Source organism: Diabrotica virgifera, chromosome 2, assembly GCF_917563875.1.
Source record: "Diabrotica virgifera virgifera chromosome 2, PGI_DIABVI_V3a".
In the NCBI taxonomy this organism is placed as follows: domain Eukaryota; kingdom Metazoa; phylum Arthropoda; class Insecta; order Coleoptera; family Chrysomelidae; genus Diabrotica; species Diabrotica virgifera.
The window spans coordinates 260556149-260573527 of NC_065444.1; the positions used below are offsets into that span (position 1 = coordinate 260556149).

The window sequence follows — 17379 nt, forward strand, 5'->3', positions numbered from 1 at the left end:
AAAATATCAAACGCACTAAAATTAACAAAACAAAATTAACAACAAAACAATTCAATTGCAGGTATGTCCACCTCTTGCAGCAACGACTGCTCGCAATCTGTTTGACATCGAATAAAGATGTGTTATCCTTGCCTCGGGAATAGCCCGATATTCCTCTACCAGGGCCATAACTGTACCAAATTTTCTGGAGGCCGAGGAAGACGGCGAATAGCTTTTTTTAATTCATCCCATAAATACTTAATAGGATTGAGATCAGGCCTGCATGCGGGCCATTCTAATCTTATCAGTCCAATCTCTATTTTATGAGTCAATCAGTGTTTTTATTTACAGAAAATGGTACAGCTCTTACAAGAAAAGAGATATTCGGATAATTCAAAAAACAAAATTTTAGTGATTCCTCCGGGATAATATGACAGGACTATGAAACAAAATCAGCGTTTCCATTTTTCCACAGAATGTTTTAAAGTTAGGAGGAAATACAACACTTCCATTCACCCCCGTATAATGCCATGCAAGCAAAATTTTGTGTTACCGGAATAATGCCAAACGATATCAATACAATGTACCTACAAACTTGTGCAAGAATCTTGAAAATCGGAGTACAAATAATAAAGTTATAAATTATCAAACTTAATCAAAAATTTTGGGTGGCGGAATTGTGTGCCGGTGAGTGTATATCAGTTGTTTATTAGCTTGTTAATTCGGGATTATCTACACATATACAATAAGTAAATCCAATGAGCATTTTAAAGACCAGGAAATGAAACAACATAGTTGGAAATTCCACGGCACCAAGGAGCATACCTTCGTTTATTTCCTAATCCATTGTAACACACAAAACGGATAAATATTATAATAAATATTAGTATAAATAAATAACCACAAAATTTTGTTTACGGTTCCTATAATTTTTAGGCTATGTTGTTAAATTAAGTCACTGTTTCTACTCATGCGCAAAAATTCCGCCGAGTTAATTTATAAATAATTGACAAAATATTTTCTTACGTCTGCAGTCCGTCTCTTACGTCTACGTCTACGCTACGTTAAACTATAAATCCAACTTAAGAATCGCTTTAAATTGCATTTGTCATGGCGGAGTCAAAATTAAATTGCGATATCGAAATGAATTAGAATCAGGCCCCGGGTGTCTCACGTCTCGTAATTTGACAGAAATGAACTAAATTCCTGTAAATAGTTTCTTCCAGAATAAATTAACTCTTTACTTTGAGTAAATGTATTTGTGCGAATAAAACCAGTTTATCTGTAAAATACAGTGCATCAACGCAAACATTAAAAAACGATTAGTTTTATTACATGAAAAGGTTTATTTTGATACAATACATAATTTCTACAACTACTCATAACCTATAATAACCCTTGTCTCTTAAGATCCTCGTAAGTCTTTCTATTTACCACATTGCCTTGAGAATCTTCATACTCTTCCTCTGTTTCAGGTTGCCAACGCTCACTTTGTTTTTGGACTTTCAGCTTTTCCCACAGTGCCAAAGCATCCTCAATCTGTGTAACATTTGCAAAATGTGCAGTGTTAGGAATACCAAGGCATCTCATTCCGTGGGCGTGTCTCCATTCTGCAAAATGTCTTTGGAATGCTTTTGGGCCTTTATAAACGTAATTTCCACATATCTCACAATTATAGCTGATGTTTAAACCATGTAGTTTATACAGCCAGTACGGTATAGGTTTTCCATCCCATCCCAAAGGAAGATTCTTTGGATTATACGGAACATCATCGTCACCTTCATCAGGACTATCATCTTCGCTTTCTTCATTTTCGCTGTCGTCTCTTTCTCCGTCAGTACGAGCTTGTTTTCTTTGCACATTTTCTTTTGTCGCAGCTCTCTGCGGTGAGACCCACTCTGCTAATCTAAAAAAATATTTAAATTAATATTACAAATCACAATACTAGAAATCATACTAGAAATTATGACATTAGCAGAAGAACAACAAGATTTTAGGTCGGGAAGATCATGCACTGACGCTATATTTATAATGAGACGAGTTCAAGAGAAATCGTTAGAATACAACAAACCTGCATATTTATGTTTCGTGGACCTTAAGTAAGCATTTGACAGAGTCAAACTAAAGGACGTTATCAATTTGTTATATTCAAGAGAGGTATCTCTAGGAATAATAATAACAACACAATAAATGTAAAAGTAGAAGATGAACTAACTGACCCAATTGAAGCTGGCAATAGGATAAGACAGGGGTATTCCTTGAGTCCTTTATTGTTCAACCTCATCATGGATGAAATAATAAAAAAAGTAAGAACTAAAAAAGGATCAAATGGGAGAAAAACATGGGGATAAAATGGGATATAAAATAATCTGCTATGCAGATGATGCAATAGGGAACTTGCACATTTTTTTTATTACATAATATTGTTCAGTTTTGTTTAAAAATGAGGTTTCCAAAATTTCACTCTTCAAAAACTCATAATAACTTAGAAGTACAAGTTTAAAGTCTTCTGTATTTTAAAATAGTTCAAACGACCCGTGACGTCACATAGTTTAACTTTACGGTTATATTTATGGTTACAGTTGAGTCCGCGAGTCTTTACCCGTGCGTCATCATTTAAAGCATAAGAAATAAGTTGGAAATTTACTGAACGCAACGGCAAATGGATATTATTCCGATCACGGGTTATTATAAAATTTGACGTTATCAAATAAATAGAATGTCAAATTTAAGTTTTGCTTTAAAATTTTGGTGCATCATTACAGCTACATTTGAAGTAGCTTAATAAATTATTTTATTATCATTGATTAATAAATAAATAAACAATTTATAAAAAAATTCAATAACATATTTTCTTTTTGTTATTTTATTCACTTTGGCGGAGCCTTAAACACAAACATTCAACTGTGTCAACAATGAGGTTAGCTTTGTACGTTGTCAAAATTTATCTTAAAATAACATAAACTTATCACAAAATTTCTAACTCCAATATAAAATTAGTTGTGAAAACAACTGTTTGTACACTATAAAAACTTCAAAATGAAAAAACTCGACAAAAAAAAACAGCAAAAATTCAACAAACTGACAGCCACGAAAGTAAACAAACCAAAATGTCAGAAATTGTACTTAAAATATGTGAAGTCATACCCAATCGTCTCTCTTTGTACCTATCTCTTTTCAATACACTGAGTATTAATCTTTCATAAAAATAACATGTGTTTTTACTTAAATAACAGGCGGCAGCTGGTTTGTCATTAATTTCATGTGTGCAAGAGAATGATGCTAAATAAAAAGTATGTGTTTTATCTAACCAGGTATTAATGACGCACGGGTAAAGACTCGCGGACTCAACTGTATATTTAGGTGTATTCTTTTCTTCTTCTTTAGTTTATTGGCCTCCACCTACTTAGGTATTTGACCAGCTCATCGTCGCGGAATAAGGGAAAAATATTTATATTCTAATGACATTTAAGTATCGTATGCCATTGTAATAATATATACCAGTTTGTTGAGATTGGTGTTTGTTACAGTTTTTGAAGGAAAGGAAAGAAAGTTTACTATGTAAAATAGAAGAAAATACCATAAGTATTGTTTAGCGCCATTTTATAAAAGTACAAGTTTTCTATGGATTTAAAATAGTTCAAACGATCAAACGTATTTTCTACTGACGTTTATAATGTCTAATTTAAAATTATATACAGTTTTGATTACTTTGTTGGTGCAGAATGTAAACATATAATCATATGACGTCACGACGCGTTTTGGGCCAGCTTCAATAATTTGAACTTAGAATCGTCTTTAGGGGCCAAACGTAACACAAAAACAACGTTTTTATCTTTGATTTATGTTTTAAATTATGTTCCGTTGTGATTTATAACATTTTTTTCGAATTTAAAATTTTATTCAAGTTGTTATTGTAATCACTGAATACATAGTTAGTGAAAAAATAATCATATTAATTAACTGAATTAATAATTTAAGCCAGTGGTTCCCAACCTTTTATGTCTGGCGACCCACCTTCTGATATTTTTTCATATTCGCGACCCATCCCTCACCTATGATGGTAGAAAAAAATAAGGAACACGGCCCTATACGCTACACAGCTACTGTAAGAGCCACTCTGCGACTCACGGGTGGGTTGTGACCCACCAATTGGGAAACGCTGATTTAAGCCATTAAACAAGTAACGGTTATCCACGAGCATTCAAAAGCCATCTCTAAGTTAATGATGACAATGTCATTGTTAACTAATCTCCACGCCAATGAGAATTTTATTATGGTGTATTCCACGAATATGCAACTGTTTTGGATTATTGCGACAACGAATATTTCAGTGTGCACCATAAGAAGTACGAAAGTATTTTGCTCTAATAATTACTCCAATAAACAACAATATAATTTGCAATTTACTTTCGTTCTTCATATTTTGCACAGTAAAATGTTCGTTGTCGCGATAATCCAAGAGGATCGTATATTCCTGGAATGGGGTATACACATAATTTACCATGTAAAGAAAGAAAAAGTAGGGACAGCTGTAAAATATTTGTGCCTACCCTCTTAAATGACAAAGTCTTAGTAAAATACTAAGAAAGTAATAATAAACTAAATAAACAACAAATACCTGTACACTTGGGCTTCTAAAGTTGCAAGTTCTCTTTGTCTCAATAACTCCTTTTCTTTGTTGGCTTTGCCTTTGTTATTTTTCGTCATAAGTGAAGGATCCAAGGAACCTTTTCCTTTTGTTGAGAATAATCTTTGAGCTCTTTCTTCCAAAGTACCTCCACATTTCAATCCTAACGCCATTAAGGCAGATTTCAGTCTGTCTAAACCTAACGATGCCAATTCTTCCCAACTTGAAAATGCAGAGAGGTCCAAGTGGGCTCCAACATTTGTTAGTGCAGACCCTGTTTCTTTTGGCCATCCCGGTACACTTCCATTATCCCAGTTTAGCAGAACCTGCTCAACCTGTATAAAAGTAAAATACATTAGACTCTTATTATAGTCCAGGGCGAATCTGTTCTGAGATGGACGTTGAAAGGTGACTCAAATTTTTTAGCAGAAATTGCTTGAAAATAATAATAATATAATAATATAATAATAATCAAACAATAATATTTGAGTTATCCTCCCACTCAAAATGGTCCGGAACATTGTTTAAATAATCAAAATGTCAAAATATGAAGAAAAAATTCGATTTTTTATTGGTTTTTTTTATTATAACTTTAAAACTATTCATTTTTGAGAAAAGTTGTACTGGCATAAAGTTGCGTAATTAAATTTCTTACAATATAGAATTGGTTAAAGATTTAAAAAATAGTCACACTTGTTGCAAAATAACAATAATTGCGAAAAAAACCATACAAAAACAAGTATTCGCATTTTACGTTTTTCAACCATTTATGCTATACTTAGGACCTTCATATTTTACCAAGAAAAACTATATGATATAGTAAAATAACACTGTAAATTTCATTAAGATCGGTTTAATAGATTTTGCAATCCAGCTTTCGCAAAAAATTCATTTTTTAAAATGTTGCAGGACTGAAAATAAAGCAGATAGCAAGTTGAATTTTTTTGCTTATAGAAGTGTACTGTACCTCTCATTTGCAATTTGCAAAATTAAAATCGATTAATTACCACGGCGTCAGGAAATTTTTTAAATAAACATTAATTTTTGGTACTACGCGCAGGACAGCGGTGTTAGATTCACACAACTTGATTTCCACCAAAATTGTTTTCAATATTTATCTAATATACTATTTTCTTACTCTATATTTTGTTGTATTTTAATATTTTAATTCCACAAAAATCAAACTAATTTTATTATTGTTTGTGAAATATTGTTTAAACAATTGCATATGTTTAAAAATAATAAACTTTTATTCTCTAAGTTAAAATGTATCAACAAAGAAAGTTTTTGCTAAAAAAAGTGTTATTTCAAAGGATAGAGTATGTGTTTCTATTTTGCAATAAACAAATTTATTTATTAATATCGAAATGTAATAAAAATTAAAATGTATCAATCATTATCAAAGGTCACTGGAATGCCCAATCAGAGCAAACTATCCGCTGTCCTGCACGTAGCACCAATAATTAATGTTTATTTAAAAAAATTCCTGACGCCGTGGTAGTTAATCGATTTTAATTTTGCAAATTGTAAATGAAAGGTACAGTACACTTCTATAAGCAAAAAAATTTCAACTTGCTATCTACTTTATTTTCAATCCTGTAACATTTTGAAAAAATGATTTTTTTTTGCAAAAGCTGGATTGCAAAATTTATTTTGCAAATACAGTGGAACCCCGATAAGTCGGCCCCCGATAACCCGGAAGTCCGGCTAACCCGGACCGATTTTCATCAGACAAAAATTTAACAAATAAACAATTTAACAATTTTATCAAATAAAAATGTATGTAGGCCAAATAATATTTCAGAGATAATGTGTATTTGTGTAATTTGAACACATAAGTACAATAGTAAAAATGATTCATGCACACGGCGGCAGCCAGAGCGACCGTCTCAGCTTATCGGAAAGAACAGACACCTGTCTGTATTCCTTTTTCTTTATTTATGTCAAACTGTCTTAGCATTGTTTAAAAAAGACGTGACTATTTAAAAATTCTTGTATTGTGTGTAGTACAGCCTATTAATCACTTCCGTTCTGTAATGTAATTGTGCTTCGGATTGTGTTTGCTTTGTCTACGTAATGGTAAAAATGTTGCAGTGACAATGGAAAAGAAACTTGAAACATTAGGTAGGATTGATAAAGACGAATCTTTAAAATAAATTTATTGCAGCATCATAATATTATATTATGCTACCATAGGTCTGGATCCCGCGTATGAAAAAAAAGTTGATTAATAGCAAGCTAAAAATTTATTAATAGCTTAAGGGTGTCTAGTCGGATAAACTTTGATATATGAGAACACTGGAACAAGGGCAGTTTTAATTGTGGAACAGGTCAAAAATTTGGAACGGTCAGAACACGAAAATGGCACATTTGTTTTGTCCGACAGAACAGACATAAACTCTCCGAACAGAGATTAAACTCTCATGCAAAAATCAGACTGCTATTTATCACCTGTCATAATTCCTGTCATTTGACATATTCTACATGTTCCACTCATTAAAACGCCAATTTGGTGATAAATAGCAGTCTGATTTTTGCATGAGAGTTTAATCTCTGTTCGGAGAGTTTAAGTCTGTTCTATTTATTTATTTATTTATTAACGGGATAAACCCAATACATACAAAATACAATAAAGCAGAGCTTTTGTCATAATAATGAAAATATAAAATTTAGATACATGTAAAACTACAACTATAAAACACAAACATAAAAAATAAAAAAGAATATAAATTATTTGTAAATGATGAAAACAACTGAATTAACTATAACAGTTAAATCTATTTAATTTTTTAAATTCAAAATTCAAGACGCCCGAGTTCTTGTTTAATAGAGGAAACTGAAGAACCAAACAGATCTATTACATGACTAAACTTGTTTCCATACAGGGCCAATCTACTAATTGGTGCATATTGACCATAATTTGTAGCATGTCGTTGTTCCCTGAATATTTGTGGATTTCGTGTCAATCTAGCAGGTATATTAAAGTATACAAGACTTATCAATTCTTCGGAGTTAATAACACCAGAGATAATTTTGCGAAGACAACAAATATCCAACATGACTCTTCTGCGTTCAAGAGTTTGTAAATTTAATCTCTTTAATATATTATCATAAGTATAATTTCTAACTGTTAAACCCATCTTAAAAGCTGCGAAACGTAAAAATTTGTTTTGAACCTTTTCAATATTTAGGATTTGATATGCATAACTAGGTGACCAGATAATAGAACCATATTCAATAATTGATCTCACGATACTGCAATATAAGATTTTTATTGTGTGAATTGACAAATCTTTTGATGAACGCAATACAAAACCCAACATCTTAAATGCTTTCGAAACAGTATGGTCAATGTGAGAGTAAAATGTTAATTTACAATCAAATATTATACCCAAATCCCGAATTTCGTTCACACGTGTGACAGGAGTATTATTAATAAAATATTGATGGTGAATAGGCGAATGGGATCTAGCAAAAGTTATTAAAAAGCATTTATTAATATTAAGTTCCATATCATTTCTACCACACCACTCATAAAAATCATTTACTTGTGACTGAAGCTGAAAAATGTTATCCTCATTATTGACAGTCTTGTATATTTTAACATCATCAGCAAACATTAAAAAGTTAACTTCCTTAAAAATAGAGTGAACATCATTCAAGAACAGATTAAATAGAAGGGGGCCACAGTGGGAACCTTGCGGTACTCCAGATGTAGCTGTAAAAGCATTAGAAAGAAAACATCCTATTTTTACACTTAAACTTCGATTAGTCAGGTAACTTTGCATCCAATCAAAGAGACTTCCAGAAACACCGTATGCTGTAAGTTTTGCAAGTAAGATATTATGATTGACCTTATCGAATGCTTTAGAAAAATCAGTATAGATGGAATCTACTTGTAATTTGTTCTCCAAAGCAATAACAATGTCATTCTGATAAAGAAGTAAATTAGTTACTGTAGATTTACCCTGTACAAAACCGTGTTGTTCATTCACCAGAATACTGCCGAATTCACAAGTAAGCTGCTTAGTAACTAAATAATCTAATAATTTTGGAATTGCTGATATAGTACAAACTGCTCTGTAGTTTTCCACATTTGACTTTGAACCAGATTTAAATATAGGTTTTACGTAACTTCGTTTCCAGCAATCAGGGAAAACCCCTTCTTGCAAAGATTTATTAAAGAGTATACACAATGGCTTAGATATAGTACAAACACATTGTTTTAATAGATAGTTAGGAATGCCATCAGGGCCAAAATTTAGTTTAGGAGCCAAATTGTGAATACTCTCAAAAATAGTATTTATGTTAAAAGAGCATGAACTCATGTTACCAGCATTTTCAAATTGATATTGTGGGGGGGTAGTATTATGGTCAGTGAACACTGTAGAAAAAAATTTGGCAAATAAATTCACAGCTTCCTCCCCAGAACTACTTTGATCATCTCCTAAATATAAATGGCAAGGTACATCATAATTTTTTTTGCGACTGTTTATATATTTCCAAAAAGTGCCTGGGTCATTATTAATTCTAAATTCAGAATCTCTAACATATAAATTATAACAATCTTTACTCAGTGTACTACATTCAGATCGTAAGTTATGAAAAATAATAAAATCATCATAATTGTTGAACATCTTATACTTTTTATGATATTTTTTCTTTTCTATTATTAGTCGTTTTAACTCCGGGCTAAACCAAATTGGAAATGTACTTGTCTTACATACTTTTTTAGGAACATAAGAATTTATTGCATGATTGACAATATCGTAAAATTTAGACACAGCGTCTTCAATATTCAAAGCCTTTAGTGAATCCCAATCTATTTCTGACAAGAAAAAGTTCATACCAATATAATCACCGTTTTTAAAATCATAATATGACTCTGCATACTTTAAAGGATCACTGTTATTTATTATATTAACATCAAATGTTACACCATTGTGGTTAAGGGAGTTAGGAAAAATTAAATCAGCAGCATTTACAACACTCAACTCGTTACAATTAGAAAAGATTAAGTCTAAAATTACATTTCTACTATTGGACACAAAATTATTTTGAAAAAGGTTGTAAAAACTATAGCAATTGACCATATGTAAAGCTGGTGAATTTGGTGGATAGTTCAATAAACTAACTCCTAAATTATCGTTTGTCCACGTAACATTCGGAAGATTAAAGTCACCAGAAATAAAAACCTTAGAGTAGTTATTGTTCATTAATATAAAATCAAGGACATTACAATGATCTTCGTATATTTCATGATCAGACCGTGGCGGTATGTACACAGAGCCAAAAATAACTTTCTCTGTTCCAATATTAACTAGTACAAAAATTTGTTCAACTTTAGTATGAGGTATAGATAGAGCAAAACTGTTAAACTTTTTCTTAACGGCTATCAGGACACCGCCACCTCTTCCCTTATCTTTAAAATGATCAAAATTATCACGATCTGCTCGAAAGATATTATAATCAGATGTATGTTCTGTCGGAAAAAATACATGTGCCGTTTTCGTGGTCTGACCGTTCCAAATTTTTAACCTGTTCCACAGTTAAAACTTCCCCTGTTCCAGTGTTCCCATATATTAATGTTTGTCCGACTAGACACCCTTAAGCTAATAACAAATTTTCAGCTTGCTATTTATCAATTTTTTTTTGTACGCAGGATCCAGACCTACCATATTATGGTGTCGGTACATCTCTACAGTATGACTGAGTTTTTTACCAAGAAATGAACAAAACTCTACACTCTATACAACTATACGTAATTTAGATGTGTACTGTGCATATGTGTTTCATGTTTTTGTAATTGTAATGGAGGTTATTTATTAATTTTTACTATATTCTCCGGCTAACCCGGATTTTCGATAACCCGGATCGGCCGCGGTCCCGATTAATCCGAGTTATCGAGGTTCCACTGTACCAATCTTAATGAAATTTACAGTATTATTTTACTGTATCATAAAGTTTTTCTGGGTGAAATATGAAGGTCCTAAGTGTAGCATAAATGGTTGAAAAACGTAAAATGCGAATACTTGTTTTTGTATGGTTTTTTTCTGCAATTATTGCTATTCTGCAACAAGGGTGACTATTTTTTAAATTTTTAACCAATTCTATATTGTAGTAAATTTATTTCCTCAATTTTTATGTAAGTACAACTTTTCTCAGAAATGAATACTTTTAAAGTTATAACCAAAAAACGAAGAAAAAAATTGAATTTTTCCTTAATTTTTTGACATTTTGATTATTTAAACAATGTTCCGGATCTTTTTGAGAGAGAGGATAACTCAAATATTATTATTTGAGTTATTTTCAAGCAATTTCTGCAAAAAAATTTGAGTCACCTCTCAAAGTCCAAATGTACTAATATTTTTACAGATGCGCCCTGGTCTATTATTCTAATTACTCAAGAGTAGAGTATTACTATAGTGTAATTTTAAAACTGTAAGCTGTAAACTGATCAGTATGTATCGCCAATACTTACATATGGTGCAGAAACTTTAACAATAATCAAGAAAGTAAGAAATAAAATTTGTGTTACCCAAAGAGCCATGGAACGCTCAATGTTAAGCATTTCTTGTAGGGATTGAATTACGAACAAGGTAATAAGATGAAGAACAGCAGTGACAGATGCCATAGAAATAATTATGACCTGGGAACTGGGTAGGGCATATAGCTAAAATGTCGGATAACAGGTGGATACAGCAAATAATAGACTGGAGACCAAGACAAGAAGCCTATCGAAGTAGGGGTTGTTTGCCAACCAGATGGTCTGATGACATAAAACGGATTGATAAAAACTGGATGCAAACATCACAAAACAGAAATGCATTGAAAAAACTGTGGGAGACCTATATCCAGCAGTGGATAGATCCGGGTTGAATAATGATGAAGCTATAAATTGTCAGAAATGCAAATGCATTAAAATTATTATAGTGTTACAGTTGAGTGACAGAAAAAAATGTACCTCCATGATTATTATACACTGAGCTAGAAAATTAGGTATTTGTTGACAGGTATTTGCATATTAAAGCAAAGTATACTTATACATGTATAATTGGTTACCAATTATCATCGTCAATGGTGCTACAGCCCTATGAAAGAGCCTCGACCTTCCCAAGTCTATTACGCCAGTCAGTCCTATCCATTGCCAGTTTGCTGAGCCTATTTTTCTCCCATCCTCATCTACACACAATCCTTCCATCCAAGTTTTGGCCTACCCCTATTTCTACTTCCCACAGGTTGTGACATAAGGATTCTTCTAGGAGGGTTGTTATGCTGTGATCTTGCTAGATGTCTTGCCCATCTTAGTCTTCCTATTCTTATGAGATACTACGTCTTTACAACCAAATATATGTTTATATTTGTTGTATACCTCGTAGTTGTACCTCCTTCAAATACCATTTTCACAGATGCCACCGAATATTCCTCTCAGGATCATTCGTTCAAATATAAGCAGAAGGTTTTCATCTGCTTTGGAGATGGTCCATGTCTCTGATCCATATGTCAACACTGGTTGTATAAGGGTTTTGTATATGGTTATTTTGTTTTTTGGCTTAAGTTTCTGCTTCTCATAGGTCTACTCAGTCCAAAATAGCATTTGTTTGCTAGGATTATCCTTCTCTTGATTTCTTCCGTCATGACGTTCTCCTTGGTGATCAGGGAGCCTAAGTATGTGAATTTGTCCACCACTTCAAAGGTAAATTGGGTACCAATTACAATACTCTAAAACTCTAAATAGATAACCAATCAATCATGCGAATAAAGATGATTTGACATAAAAGTAATCGATCGTGACAGTAATTTCATAATGTCAACAGGTAAAACAACAATTGTAATTCTAGGTTAGTATTTTCAGTAGGGTTAGATCGGTCACACTCTTTAATAGAATAGTTCCAGTATTGCAAAGACTGTCCTAGAGTGGAATGCCCAACAGCCATTCCAGAAATAATGAGCCTAAATGCAAAATAATAAAGTTTTATAATAAAATGAAATTTCATTAGAAAAGGCATTAAAACATTCTAATAAAAATAAATCAAAACGTAAAATTAAAAATTTGTCTATTTATTTAGGTTTTTTGTGCACCCAAAGTTTGACAAGCTGATACTGTGCTCAAAGTCTCAAATGTAATCAAGTTGGCCCACCTGATTTCTTCTTTATTTTTTCTTAAATGTCATATGTTTTGTTTTGTTTATCAACATAACCTCAAAAACCAGCACTATCAACCTAAATTATGATGTTCAGTGATTTCAGAACTTAACAGAAAAATAAACTTTAAGAGTGATTTCGGTGTCCCATACGGAACCAAAAAGTTGGAAAAGTTAGCTTCCCGAGAGAACAAAATAAGACTAAAACGTCAAAACCTTCAAAAGTTAGGTAAGTGGAATTATCAATACACTCATATAGTTGATGTTTTTTCAAACTCGGTATTTTTATATGAAACAGTAGTTCCGTACGGGACAGTTCCGTACGGGAAATTTGTATTATGGATGCAAAAGTCACACTCTATGCCTGTTTAAATGTTTTATAGCCAAATTTTACAAGAGCCTTATAGACCTACATCATTTTAAGCTAGACCTAAACCACTTACATGTATTTATCTTTTCAGAAAATGGACAATAAAGAAAAAAAGAAAAGATATTTTGAGAAGCTACGATTGGATCCCCAGCGACTTGCTGCACATCAGGAAAAGGAGAGGCAACGTGTGAAAGCCGTAAGAGCAAAGGAGAGAGATCTTTTTAAAGATAGGCCAGATATCTTAGAAAGTAAAAGAAAATATGAAACATTAAGGAAACAAAAACAACGAGAGCGGAAAAGGCTAGCTAAATTAGGAGAAGAGTCAAATTTTCCCAGTGTAGCTTCAGAACTTGGCTCATATAAAAGGCCTCAGAGCTTAGGAAAGGCTGTAAATAGGGTTAAAAAAGTTTTACCAGATAGTCCTTCCAAGAAACAAGCTGTTGTACGGAAACTGATTTTGGAATACCCAAATTTGATATTGACCAAACCTCCTCGTAAGTGTACAACCAAACTCTCTGATGAGGTAAAGAAAACTGTCAAAGATTTTTTTATCAGGGATGATATAAGTTATCAGGCTCCAGGAAAAAGGGATACAAAATCAATTAAGGACCCTGTAACTAACAAAAGAGCTAATGTGCAAAAAAGGTTTCTTGTCATGTCAGTCAAAGAAGCCTATCAACAATTCATCCAAGAAACAGGCTTGCAACAAGTGACAAAGACCACATTTTATGATCTGCGACCAAAACATGTCCTTTTAGTAAGTGATACACCACACACGGTATGTGTGTGTAAATACCACGGAAATTTTAACTATCTTTTAGAATCCTTGCATAGTAATAAAGTATTAAACCAGGATCTTGTACCAAATGGCAAAGAACTATTAAGAAAACTTGTTTGCAGCTTAAACGAAGAAAACTGTATGTTAGGAACTTGTTCCCAATGCAAAAGTTTGGTTGAACATGAACTTGCACATGTGTTAACTGTCAGTGATTATGATGAAGGGAAAATAATTGTCTGGAAACAATGGGTTGACATTGAAAAAAGGCCAAAACAAGTTGAGCACAGCGGTACTGTAAAAGATGTAATTTGTGAAATAAAAAAACAATTGCCTACATTTAGAGTTCATTGCTATATCAAAAATGTGCAATCAGAAGAATTTGAAGCAAGGAGACTTGAAAATAATCCAAAGTCAGGAACTCTGCAGATTGATTTTGCAGAAAACTTTTCCTTGATTTCACAGGATGAGATACAGTCCGCACATTGGTCTCATCAACAGGTAACTTTATTTACAGCTTGTGTTTGGACTGGTAGTGCAACTTCCTCATACACCATTGTGAGTGATGATTTATCACATCAAAAACTCAGCATTAAAGTTTTTCTGTATAGAATAATTGAAGATATTCTCAAGAGGTTCCCTAATCTGGAAAAACTGTCAATATTCTCTGATGGTCCCTCATCTCAATTCAAAAACAAATATACAGCTGGACTCTTGTGCTCAATGCAAAAACATTTCAAAATTGACTTTGACTGGTTGTTTTTCGCCACTTCCCATGGAAAAGGCTCTGTTGATGCGATAGGGGGCGCCATAAAGCACCGAGTATGGATCAAAATCAAATCAAGACAAAGAACAATTTCAAATCCCTTTGAGTTTTATGAATGTGCTAAAGAAGAAATAAAAGGGACACATATTATCTTTCTGCCTGAAGAAGATGTACAAAATCATGCCCAGGAAATGGAAAAAAAATGGGCAGACATAAAGTCTATTCCTGACATTCGGCAATGCCACTACTTTATGCCTTATGACTCTACGAGCATACTTGTTGCACGGACTGCAAAATCGTTAATGACTAAACACATTATTTCCAAAGAAGCGGAAGAAGACCTCTCAAGGCAATTAGATTTAAAACAGAGGCGCCTACGCTATGAGGATGTCTATTCCTCGTCTGATTCTGATGATGACAAAATGTGTACACCTACTGCACTACCAGTTGGTGAAGAGACAGTTGTAGGATCATGGGTTGGAGTGATATATGACAGCCAATGGTATCCAGGTAATTATTTATTTTATTATATATATAATAGTGTTGAATATTTTGAACCTACTGGTAACTTAGCAATTTTTGTATTTTTTTGCAGGGATTGTTGAAAATAAATCGGAGAAAGACATAACTGTCTCATTCATGGCCAGAGTGGGCCAAAGATTCTTTTGGCCATCAAAGCCTGATATCCAAACACTGCATCATGTCAATATAATGTGCAGGATCAAGGAACCGCCACACCCAGTATCAAATCGTCATTTTGAAATCAATGGAGTATCCCTATACGATGAGATTTTCAAAAAACTGAATGTTTAGTTTGCCTAGCCTACTCTTCATTATGTTTAGTAGCATTATTAAGTAGCATTAAAATTTGAAGTAGTTAGAATTACTTCATTGATAAATTTTCATTAATATTTTAGTGTAACTTATATTAATTATTCATTAATATTTAAGTTAATTGAAGGAAAACCTATTATAATAAGTTAAATAAATATATTTCACATTCATCACAGTCTATGTTTTATTTCTTAACAAATAAATGAAGGGGATGTTAGGAATATTTCACATAGGTCCCGTACGGAACCAGTAGGTGTCCCATACGGAACTGTTTATTTTAATTTATACCATTTTATTTTCAAACAGAGTATTGAACAAATAAGCATAACTACAAAAATTGAAGTCTTAGGAATCAAAGTGTATAATTACAGTAGGAAATGTTTAAAAACATCACAGAATTTTTAAGTTAATGCTTAAGTTGCACAGATAGGAGCTAAATGTTGTCCCGTACAGAACCGTGGATTGAACCAGTTTTACACTGAAACTAGTCAAGTTAAGTCTTTGAAATTAATTGAGCAAAGTAATCTGTTTGTTTTTCACCTAAGTCTATTTAATTTATAGCTTTCAATTGAATTGTTAAAAAATCTCAGCAAGTTTTGTTCAACAATGCATAGTCTAAATGTCCCGTACGGAACCTGGAATGGCTGCCAAGGAAAAAGAGGTTGCCCAGCACAAACTTAGAGAAAGTCCATCATGGACAAGATAAGAAGTCAAGGAGGCTTGGAATGAGGTGAAGGCCTTAACACAAAATAGAACTCAATGGAGAGTTTTCACTGAAGCTCTATGTTCCTGCTCCACCTGCCATACGGTGTACTTGACTCAAGAGTTCAGTCATCGGGCTGTAAGTAGAAACCGTTGTGACTTAACTCTTGAATCATCAGCATTCAATGTGTTAAATAAAATATTATAATTATAAAATATAAAATTTTAAATAAATATATACTTACTTGTTCTTGTAGATCAATGTCTAAGTCCTTTAGAGGCTTTATACGCTGCACAAACCAAGTCAAATATTCAATTAGGCATAACAAATATTTTTTATATTCACCGCTTTTTCTCTCCTTCGGAATATCGTATAGTTGGTCAAACATACCCAAATAGGTAATGTAATCTACCTTTTCTATGCCTTTTAAGTTTATATACTTTTCGTAACATTCATGTAAATCCAAATACTTCCCGTAGCCCTCCTCATCTGTAAATTCTACAAAGTTAGCCATATCCTCGTTAGGATTTTCCCTGGCTTTGGCAAACTCATCAAATTCCACTGACATAGGAACACTGATTTCGTTTGGATGCCTTCTGTAAAAGTCTTTGATTAATTTTAACCTACTGTAGAATTCTTGGAACTCGTTGGGGCCCGTAAGAGCGGCTACTTCAGCCTTACGCTGTCCGTCTCTATCATCATAAAGATCTATTAGTCTTTCTGTTGAAGCCATATATCTATCCAGCAGGTACTTTTGTCGGTGGTCTGAGTTTATTGCTTCTCTGAAAGTTGTCTTTTTGTGAAGCATTTCTTTTACCATGGCATCAATTAAACGTTCTTTTTCTTCATGGTAACGACGCTGTTGTTCCAAAATTGTTTCCATTTTGTATTAATTTGTCTTTATTATCAATTATCACAAATAAAGTGCAAAATAAAGTACAAACGACAAAACGAAAACGAAACGATTTCGATTACAAACTTAAACTTAACCTATAAACTTCAGTTCAATCTTCTTTTTTACGTTGTACTTTTTTCTCGCAAAATATATTTTTATAAAATATTCAAAGTTTTTTAAATCTAAACATCACAAAATTGCATAAATGAAAATACAAAGTCAATGTCTTTATTTGTTTTTCAGAACGTTTATCTTTATTTGCTTTTCAGAACGGTTTTTTTAC

At 32.8% G+C, this 17379-nt stretch overlaps 2 protein-coding genes across 3 annotated transcripts; one reads left to right on the forward strand and one right to left on the reverse strand.

Moving 5' to 3' along the window:
- Positions 1–1305: 1305 nt before the first annotated feature.
- On the reverse strand, positions 1306–17289 carry LOC126880584 (splicing factor 3A subunit 3). Its single transcript, XM_050644542.1, has 3 exons — positions 16446–17289; positions 4601–4944; positions 1306–1885 (listed from the first exon to the last, which is right to left on the reverse strand). The coding sequence occupies exons 1-3, from the start codon at positions 17082–17084 to the stop codon at positions 1366–1368; spliced, it is 1503 nt and encodes a 500-aa protein (XP_050500499.1). The 5' UTR covers positions 17085–17289; the 3' UTR covers positions 1306–1365.
- LOC126880583 (uncharacterized) lies at positions 12661–16139 on the forward strand. Of its 2 annotated transcripts, XM_050644541.1 has the most exons (3): positions 12661–12982; positions 13215–15174; positions 15260–16139. In XM_050644541.1, the coding sequence occupies exons 2-3, from the start codon at positions 13218–13220 to the stop codon at positions 15475–15477; spliced, it is 2175 nt and encodes a 724-aa protein (XP_050500498.1). In that variant the 5' UTR covers positions 12661–12982; positions 13215–13217; the 3' UTR covers positions 15478–16139. The 2 variants fall into 2 exon arrangements, with proteins under 2 accessions (XP_050500498.1, XP_050500497.1); XM_050644540.1 differs by having other exon boundaries at positions 12661–15174.
- Positions 17290–17379: the final 90 nt, after the last annotated feature.